Source organism: Triticum dicoccoides, chromosome 1A (assembly GCF_002162155.2).
Source record: "Triticum dicoccoides isolate Atlit2015 ecotype Zavitan chromosome 1A, WEW_v2.0, whole genome shotgun sequence".
Lineage (NCBI taxonomy): Eukaryota > Viridiplantae > Streptophyta > Magnoliopsida > Poales > Poaceae > Triticum > Triticum dicoccoides.
This window is the reverse complement of record NC_041380.1, coordinates 562,965,814-562,976,548: the sequence shown is the minus strand read 5'-3', so window position 1 is coordinate 562,976,548 and position 10,735 is coordinate 562,965,814. Positions and strand designations below refer to the sequence as shown.

Here is a 10,735-nt window from a genome sequence, read left to right as displayed (position 1 = left end):
CCCCCTGCCCAAATTGGCTAACTGTCTCATCAAAATGTAGTAATTTGTTGTTTGAGTTGTAGAAAAGACACATCATTGTTATATAGATGGGATTTGCACACTGGCTTCCATGCCAGGTTCATATTCACTTGTGCACTGCATAAGGTTTTGGGGCAACATAAATTGCATAAAACTAGAGTCAGTGAGGCAGATGACTATACTTACACTAGTATTATGTGTCCTATCTGTCTTCCTAGTACATCTCATTCATCGATTAATGACTCCCTGATGTGATGCAAAACAAAATAGGGCATGGAGGACTACGATGAAGAGGCCGAGGATGCGTCAGATTCAGAAAGTGAAGACGATACAGCGGGCTATGATGAGGTAATTATTATGTGCCTGTGTACCCTATCATGCCTTCCTAGCACATCTTGTTCATTGATTAATGATGTCCTGATATTTATGCGGAACAAATTAGGGTATGGAGGACTATGATAAAGAGGAAGAGGATGAATCGGATTCAGAAGATGAAGACAACTAGGTGGAATCGCACGCTTCGCCACGCCGGCGATTTTTTGAGATGTTCAGATAGTCTTTTTCTGTTCACAATATGGACTGCATGGTCCCCAACAATAGAGCAATATAGAGTAAATGGTGTGTGGTTTCATCTTCACATATCAGCCTCAGCAATACACAAACGGATCAACTATAACTACCGGTCGCGTAGTCATGTCCTTCTCTGGATCACTATATCAGGAGGCCTGATCTGAAGTGTGTAGGTTTAATTTGAAGCGACATTCAGGGAAGAGGGAAGTGCTAGCCTCCATAGGTGGGTGCTAGTCATCAGACGGATCGCTTCTCACTTGTGGACCCTCACGATTAGCCTTTGTAGGATCTGTACAAACATTTGGTATAGCTCGTTATTACAGAACCAGTTATTTGTGGACATGTGTTTTTTTAATTGTACTATACTATAAACATGTTTTTAGTCGCGGATTACATTCACCTTACATGTATCAGAATCAGGAAGAGAACCTGCAAGTCCAGAACCTGAAAGGTGAGGGTTGAGCTCCTAGCCCAGTAAGATGCTGAATGGTGTTATTACAGGTCAAAAAATATATACTGAATGATGTTTTCTTGTGAATTGTTGACAGACAGGGAACAAATGTCATGCAGAAACCAGTAGAGATTTTGGTAAGGGTAAACCTGGTTCGACTGCAAAATTCATACCTTTACCCCGATTTGCATCGTTTGTGTTGCTGCCTAGATCATGGTATGAATAGCCAACCAGTTTTGCGCGGTGAGTTGATCAAATCTAGAGCGGCTCCATAGCCTTGGATTTGTTTGAAGAGAAGAACATGGGCAAGGTAATCTGCGGATTTGTTTCAGTCAATCAATAGAAAGGAATGTGAGCAAGATGACTGAACGTTCTGAATGTTTCAGATTCGACGAAATTGGATGCCTAGGTGAAGAAGCTGGTGGCGAGATACTTTCCTCGCTCAATCGTCACGATAAAAAGTTACGCAATTCTACTTACTAGTAGTACAACTAGAGTTGCTGCAATTCACGATAAAAAGCACCCCTACAGGCTACAGAGACTCAAGGGTTATCTGCTCCGATCAAAACCTGACATGTTATGATATATTTTCCGTTGTGATGAAAAACAGACAATCGGCTTAGCTTAATTTGTGCGCTGAGAGGGAGCCAGGAACATGCCAACGCATCCACATGACGGCTGCCTCCACTCATCAGTCTCAACGGCGAGCCACTATATATATATACCAAGACCGGCCTCATCCGGAGTTGACCTGTTCCATCAAACCTTTTCTTCATCTTGTTGGCGCTCTATTTTATAATGCGGGCCTCTATTTCCATCTGCTTTCTTCTTCTATGGAGAGTCAACGGTGTTCTTAAACGGATAATCCGTCTTCTGAAATAAACAAACATATGTGTACGAGCTGTCGTCGATAGGCGATTTCGTTATGCTTAACTAACTGGCCAACCATTTTCAATCGGAGTCTTAGCCGCGCATTTTATATACTTAGGGCGCCTCTAGCAGATTCCTTATCCTAAAAGTCTAAAACTCTTACTCTATCTCGAGAGGTCAAACTTTTTGAGGGAATATGTCACCGAATGTCCCATTATATAGTGACATTTTTTGTATACGCCGTCGTTAGGAGTAATTTGTGATGGGATTCCGTGACGATGCTTGTGACGCCCATAAAACGTCAATGAGGGGTAATTTGTGACATTGTTAGCTATTCAATGACATTTTTTCGGCTCTTCATAGTAGGCCCGATCTCTTGATTGCTGAGATTAATTTTTATTATCTCAGCATCGTACTGTATTCTACCATTGTTTCATAGTGGGAAGCTCATTGACGATTGGCAAGATATCTCTACACTAGCAGTTTATGCATTTTGGTGACAACACGTTGTGTCCTAAGAGTCAGATTTGCTTCTTTTTTCTTTCACTTTTTTCAGTTGGATCATTACTTGTTCATGTTGTTGATGGAAGTTTTATCCTTAGTTCAAAATTAAGATGTATGCCATCATATGCCATGCTTGTTGTCAGCTCTTGGCTTTTTTTTTTTTTGCCTCATTAACCGTTCTTCGCTTATCTGTGGCGACCCAACACAAGTGAGGAGACTTGTGATAACATAACCGTATAAAGGAGATGAAGTTTCATGTAAACACCAAAATCAATGTATCACAGAATCCTCACGATTCAATTCTGTTGAAGATGGGCCTAGAACTTTAGATCCAGCAGTGAAGAAGAGAACATCTACACTTGCAAAGAATTTTGTTAAAACAAACCCTAGCTATCTCCAAGCACTTGGTCAGACACATGCTGGCTGGAACCCTAGCTACCGGGGCCAAAGGGGGCCACCCACACACACACCCACTCTCAAGTACTCTTAATTATTAGGCTTGAATATTCATGATTTCTCGGAGTTCATGCATAGTCCCAACAGTCAGGATGCCTGATCTGAAGCCTGTGTATGTTTGGTGTGAAGCTTACATCCAGAGAACTGCTCACATCAATAGGCTGCTGCAAGTCGACAGGTGGACTAAGGTTGTGTCCCGACCACAAGGCGGTTAAATTCCACTGGTGCTTGCTAGCCAGTCAAGAACGACTCGACGCAGTTATGGATTCTCATGATTAGTCCTCGTCGGATCTGCACAAACATTTGGTATAGCCCGTTTGTTCTTAAAGAACCAATTATGTGTGGACATAGGGGTTCTTAAAGAACCAATCCTGTAGGCTCTGGTAGTCACGTCACTTTCAGGTCATGGTGAAGCCAAAAAGAAGAAAGACGGAAGGCCCAGATCGAGACCCGGCCCCGAAGGTGCCCGCTCTCACATGGGCCCTATGGGACAACTCGCGAAGAGGCCCATGAGAGGCTTTCCTAAACTTGAAGAGCACGATCAATATGAGATAAAGTAGGATACGCGTTAGGAGTACGACCCGGATGTTTTTGTAAAACTAGGGACTCAACATGTTATATAAAGGGGAGTTCCTAGGACCCAAAGACTAAATTACAACCTCTCGAAAGCCAGGTAGCGAAAGCGAATTCTTGTAATCAGGATCATCATCATCCACCGTGAGGAGTTGAACCTGGGTAAACTCGTGTCCTTCCTTTTCCGATCAATCCCGTTCAAGCTATCACATAATTGCAATGGCCTCAAGACTTAGTCCTTTGACGAGGACATCTTCCGTGAAAAAACCACAACAGCTTCCTTTATCGTATTTATTACTACAAGTACTAAAAAAAATTAGACGCGTATTACCTTGACCAGAATCTTGAAGGTGAGTGAGGGTTGAGTTATACCTGGCCATTCCTCGGGCCGGGCCAACCAAAGCCCGACGCAAAAAACCCAGGCCCGAGCCCGAGCCCGGCCCATCACACTAAAAGCCCGTCGGGCCTCGGGCCACGGGCCTGGCCTCTTCCTTAAATGGCGAAATCGACCGGCCCGGGCTTCGGGCTCAAAACCTAGGCCCGAGCCCGGCCCATGGACAAGGTCGGGCCGGGCCGGGCCGGGCTGCCCATGGCCAGGACTAGGGTTGAGCTCCTAGTCCAGTAAAATACTGAATGTTGTTTTATTGTGAATGGTTGACAGGGAAGAAATGCCATTTAGGAACCTGTAGGGATCTTGGTAAGAGTAATTGAGTAAACATGGTTAGGTGATTACGGAGTTTTACGAGGCTGTGAGTTTTGAAGAATTCTTTAAAAAGCAATCCCAAGTTTTACGAGGCTGTGAGTTTTGAGCTCCTATTTGTAACTCATATTTGCTATGTCCGGTTAGGTAATTACGGAATTTTAAGAGAAGGACGTGGGCAAGATAATCTATGGATTTGTCTCAATGAAAACGAAGGCGAGCAAGAAAACTGAACGTTCTGAATGTAGATTGGAGACAGAGAAGCTCGTAGCGATGCATTCCTGGCTCTATCGCCACGATAAAGGTTACTGAATTCTGCTTACCACCAGAGTTGCTGCAGTGCAGGTCATCAAGCGAGCACCCCTACAGAGACTCGAGAGTTATCTGCTCCGATCAAGCACCCCTACCTTTTCTTTCTGGAACAGAGACGACAAAGGGATCACAAAATCAATTGCCTGGAGAGAACACGGGTCCAAGCACAAGAGGCAGCACAGCGCATGAGTGTCTACTGTCCACTACTAGTAGACGGCAGTGCTGAGTGCTCCTCCTACCCACTGATCGCCGGCTTAACTTTGTGCGCATTGTGTGATGTTCCGAGATGGAGCCAGCCTTCCCCAGGGACATGCCAACGCATCCAGATGACGGCTGCCCCCACTGGCCCGACTCAACCACTTATACTAAGACCGGCCGGCCTCATCCGGATCATATATGGTTGACCAGTTCCATCAATCTTCTTCTTCCAGCTGGCACTCCTCTGTTTTATAATGCGCGCTTCTCTTTCCATGTCTTTTCTTCTTCTGTGGAGAGTCAATGGTGTTCTTGACTGGATAATTCGTCTTCCAAAATAAACAAACATGTACTCCCTCCGTAAACTAATATAAGAGCGTTTAGATCACTAGATCTAAACGCTCTTATATTACTTTACGGAGGGAGTAGGTACGAGCTGTCGTTGATAGGCGTTTTTGGTATGCTTAACTAAGTGGCCAATCATTTCCGACCGGAGTCTTAGCCTCTCATTTTATATACTTGTAACCAGGCGCCCTAAACCCGTATCATATGTTTGGACGGGCCGCCCGGTCACTGACCGGTCATGAAAATTCGATCCAGGCGGGCGCTTCAAACAGGCCCCAAACGCCTAGGCTAACTGGCACCTCTTATATCCATCCCAAACATAAGGTGGATATGAGAGCGCCCGGACACGTCCGCCACGTCGGACTAATGTCGGGGTCCCACGTGGAATCACCTAGAAACTCGGCGGTCCGAAGTTTGTTTCCTCCGTCGGACCGATGTCGCCGTGTGTCGTCGCTCCGCCGGGCCACGTAGTGCCTAGCCCGGCTATTTAAGCCGACCATCGGCACCTCCCCCGTCCGCCACCACTAGTACTCATGCCCACACGTCGCTGGATAAGGGGCTATCCATTTCTAACGTTGGAGCGGCCGCAGCAACTCCTTAAGCAGATCCGGGCAAGGCGCGAAGCCCGGAACTCCGTGGGGCTACCTTCGGATGCAGTAGATCCGGAGGAGAAGGAGGTTGAGGAGCATGTGGGGGACGCTAGGGACGTGGATCTGCAAGCGAAGCAGCAGACCATCCTCGATTTCCTCCGCTCATAGTCGGATGCGAAGGCCAGACGCTGTCGCCGACAGAAGATGAAGGCGCAGCATGCCGCGGAGGAGGAGGAGATGCTCGCCTATATGGATGTGGCCGAGCAGGAGAAGGAGCCGGAGCCCTCACACACGCCCATCCACCCGGTGCTCGGCACCCACGACATGGTCAGCTCCGACGGTAAAGCTTAGCTAGGGTAGTGCATAGGATTTCTTTTGCATGCTTTGCATGGATTTAAGGGTTGAAATATGAGAGACTCAGATGCAGAGTAGCTAGTTTGAGACGTGACCGGTCACTGTCCGCGGACACACCCGGTCGCGTCCGCAGGCGTTTGAGGGATCGAATTTATCAAGTCCAATTATAGATGCTCTAATTACTGGTAAAGTAAACAACTACCAATACTATAGGGGATCAGCACAACTAGAAAGAGACAAGGATGGCCAAATTATGGGGCCTATCAACTTTTCAAGCGTGATCCCAAGACCGCGTCTCGCCTTATTTTCAAGTGTCAGCTTCTCTGTGCGGATTTGGAACATGATCAAACTTTGGCCTGGTTGGCATGACCTTAACCCCGCTTCTTGGTAGTGCGTCGATTCTGTCTTTGAGTGGTTCAAATGCTGTTTCTCTGTGCGGATTTGGAATATGATCAAACTTTGGCTCGGTTGGCATGGCCTCAACCCCACTTCCTGGCAGCGCTTCGACTCTATCTTTGATGGTGGGAGGCAGTCTCTCTGACCGCAATGCTACCTTTCTAAATCCACCGCTTCAATCCTTGTGCTGGTATATTCAAAAAAATTGAAACGAGCGTAATGCTAGGGTCTTCCGGAACAGGCTCACTATGCCTACCACTATCTTCTCCCACATTAAGAAAGAAGCAACGCTTGTCTGTACTTAAACCGCTTGCCCTTGATAGTGAAATATCGCAAACCTTTAGCCAGTTTTCTTCTTCTTCTAAATAATGCCCTCAGAAGGATAATCTAGACTATATACTTTACCAATCAGCTAAATCGGTCACGCTAGCTCCAACTTGGTTCAAAAGCTTGTGCATCTTCTTTTCTAATAGATGAGTGCCAGTGTACGCTCGACACTTGAGGGAATGATGGCCACAGTTAACTAGGCAAAGCGATCTATTGCCGTCACAAGCCATTAGCAAATAGCAACTTCCATATTCTAATCCGGGCACGCTTGGCTTGGCCTAGCTGCTTGCATCGATGCACATATACTATACTACTAGCATAACACCGGACACTTGTCAGATAAATATTGCTATTTACGAGACATGACGGTGCATACAAAATTACAAAGTAATGCTTCAACTGCAGCCCGCACGCACGCATGCGTACGTGACATCGATCCATCGATCGGTTAGCTAAATACTCCCTCTGTTCCTTTTTGTAGTGTGCATTAGCTTTGTGCTAGAATTCCGAATTGTAGTGCGTGCATGCAGCTCCAGGCTGGTATTGGCGAATTAGCCCTCGGCTGCACCATGCGAGAAACAGCTGCCCGGCGCACATGGGTGTCAGCCAGACCTTGCATGCAGGGCTAGTTTGGTATAAACCGCATCTCCACGTCATACATTGGTCTTGGTGCTAGAAACCATACGCACTATAAAATGGAATGGAGGGAGTATATAACTACTCAAAACTTCAAAAGGAAGAAAATATCTGCAACTTTTGTCATCTTAACTGAATTACGCATGCGTGATGCAGACGTGAGACTTAGATACGTACCGGAAATTATTATTCAATCCGACATGTAATTTTAGTTTGTTCCGTGTGCTTGTCGTTAACAAGAGCTTTCACCATCCCATCAAATAATAAAAATGAAGAACGAAGAGCTGCTGTCAGCAAGTGGAAGCTAGGGCAAATGCTACATTGCTACGTACGTCGAATAGATTCATATATCTATCAATCTATCTATCTATCTATCCTGGATATGTACGTATCGACCCGTGTAAACTTTGAGCTGGTGATCACCCAAAGTCGATCGCAAGAATATATGGTGTACCAAACATTTCCCGAAAATAATTTGTGTGTGGTTGGACTGGAGCTGTACGTACCCGGTGTTAGAAAGTTATGTTTAAGTTTTCCTTATCTCCACTTTGTAATCTCAACCAACATATCCTCTCTTTCTCTCTCTCGTAGTTATCCTCTGTACCGACCTGATCTCATACGATGGGTCTCTCGTCTTGTACGCCAAGGCATGGCTATTTGCCACACATCAATATAAATCAAATGCGGCTCCTCATCGAGGAGTAGGAACGCTTCCTAATTTAACATGGTATCAGAGCCACCTCTTCCAAATACATCTAGCCACAACAAAATCACAAACCACAACCGCCGCTGCCGTCGCCATGTCTTCCTCCTCGTCCGCCTCCCTCAACCTCGGGTCGCCACCGACGGAGAAGCTTGCGAGAGGAAACTTCATCCTATGGAAGGCACAAGTCCTCCCAGCCCTGCGAGGCGTGCAGGTGACGGGTCTACTGGACAACAGCGACGCAACTCCGCCCAAGATGGTGGAAGCCGCGCAGGCGGACAAGACTACGGCCATGGCGCCGAACCCCCAGTATGCGACCTGGATCGCCAAAGATCAACAGGTGCTCTCGTATCTATTGAACTCCATGACTCCAGAAATACTTGCGCAGGTCATCGGGAAGGACTCCACCTTCGAGTTGTGGACTGCGGTGACAGCCATCTTCGCCTCCCAATCACAGTCTCGGATCACAAATCTGAGAATTGCGATCACCAACACCAAGAAAGGCACCATGTCAAGCTCTGCCTTCATGGCCAAGATGAAGAGTCTCGGCGACGAGCTAGCAGCCGCCGGACGTCCCGTCTCTGATCTGGAGATGGTGGACTATATCCTGGCAGGGCTAGACCGTGACTATGATCCTGTAGTTGCGGCGATTGGTGCCATCAAGAACACAATCACCCCAGATGACCTCTTTGCCCAAATCTCTGCGTTTGATCAGAGATTGGAGATGTTGGGCGATGCTTCCTCTGGTGGCTTTCACACTTCTGCAAACGCTGCCTACAGAGGCCGCGACCAAGCCCGAGGGAAACCCTACCGTGGGCGAGGCACAAGGGGGCGCGGCCGTGGAGATCGGCAGCCGTCTCCTGCTCGCGGTGGGAACAGCTACAGAGGACGCCAGCGACAGAACCAACCTCAACGGGCGTGTGATCAGCAGCAGCGTGACAACCCCGAGTGCCAGATATGCCTCAAATATCATCCGGGGGGCGCGGCTCTGTTGGTGGCGCTATGAAGATGGAGAGCCAGAAGAGAAGGCGGCGCATGCAGCCACCTACGGCGTAGATACCAACTGGTAGGCCGACACGGGAGCCACAAACCATATCACAGGAGAACTTGATCAGCTGACGATGCGGGAGAAGTACAACGGAGGCGATCAAATCCACACGGCAAGCGGTTCTGGTATGGCAATAACACATATTGGTAGTTCAATTGTTAAAAAACCCATTAAAACTTGCATCTGAAAAATATTCTACATGTTCCTGAAGCAGCAAAAAGTCTTCTTTCTGTTCATCGATTCACTCGTGATAATCATGTTCTCATAGAGTTTCATCCCTATTTTTTCTTGGTTAATGATCTGGCCACCTGGAGAATCATTCTTAGAGGACGGTGTGTGGGAGGTCTCTACCCACTCATATCATCATCATCATCATCCGCGTCAAATAAACAAGCGTATCTCGTCGTCAAGCCATCTTCAGCAAAGTGGCACGGTCGCTTGGGTCATCCGTCCTCAGTAGTTGTTAGACATGTCCTTAGCAAAAAAAGCTCCCCTATGAGCCTAGTGTCGAGTCAGTTTGCGATCCGTGTCAACAAGCAAAAAGTCATCAATTGCCTTACCCTGGCTCTACCAGTGTGTCCACTGCACCTTTGCAACTCATATTTTCAGATGTATGGGGGCCAGCCCCCACTTCTGTTGGTAGATTTTCCTATTATGTAAGTTTTATTGATGACTATAGTAAATTTACTTGGATTTACCTGTTAAAGAAAAGATCTGATGTATTCCAAGTTTTCATCAATTTCCAAAACCTTGTTGAACGCAAACTGAGCTCCAAAATTATTGCTATGCAAACAGACTGGGGAGGTGAGTATGAGAAACTCAACTCATTCTTCCAAAAACTTGGCATCTCTCATCATGTTTCTTGCCCTCACGCTCACCAACAAAACGGGTCTGCTGAAAGAAAGCACCGTCACATTGTTGACATAGGGCTTGCGTTACTAGCTAATGCATCCATGCCACTTAAGTTCTGGGATGAAGCTTTCTTAACTGCTACATATCTCATCAACTTGCTCCCTAGCAAAGTCATCAAGCTTGAAACACCCATCACACGAATCCTTGGCATAACACCAGATTACGCATCACTTCGCATCTTTGGTTGTGCATGTTGGCCGAACCTTCGACCTTACAATACACGCAAACTCGCCTTTCGTTCAAAGAGGTGTGTTTTCTTAGGGTATAGTCCCATGCACAAAGGAGTCAAGTGCTTGGATGTCCCTACAGGACGAGTCTATATCTCGCGAGATGTTGTATTTGATGAGTCCATCTTTCCTTTTGCATCTTTACATCCCAACGCCGGTGCCCTGCTTCGAAAGGAAATTCTCCTCCTTCCTGAAAATCTCCGGAGTTTTGATCAAGGGGGAGACAATTGCACTAATCAATATGATGATAATATTGCTAGCACTAGTTCTGCTCTTGTTCCTGTGCAGGTTGGCAGTGAAAACGGTGCACAAAATGATGTACAGGATGATCAAAACGAGGGGTTATTTCATGTGCCGCAAGAAGACAAAATTGGCGCTGAAAACGGAGCTGATCTGGCGGCGCCAGCAACTCCTGTGCGCCTGTCAGCCTCGGATCGCGGGACGCAATCGTCCTCGGATCGCGGTCCTGGCGGGCGCGGGCGCACTTCCTCATCCAGCCAGCCTCGCGCCGCCACGTCACAGGCAGGCAGGGGTGTATCGCCCTCGTG

The 10,735-nt window shown here is 47.0% G+C and overlaps 1 protein-coding gene across 1 annotated transcript in view; it reads left to right on the top strand.

Annotated features, from left to right (window-relative positions):
* Positions 1-978, top strand: part of LOC119355389 (CRM-domain containing factor CFM3, chloroplastic/mitochondrial-like) — a 5,283-nt gene extending 4,305 nt beyond the window's left edge. The window contains exons 9-10 of the mRNA XM_037622190.1: positions 289-366; positions 461-978. Coding sequence (XP_037478087.1) covers positions 289-366; positions 461-523 — 141 coding nt within the window. The 3' untranslated portion in view covers positions 524-978. The remainder of the gene's footprint in view (positions 1-288; positions 367-460) is intronic.
* The last annotated feature ends 9,757 nt before the right edge of the window (positions 979-10,735 follow it).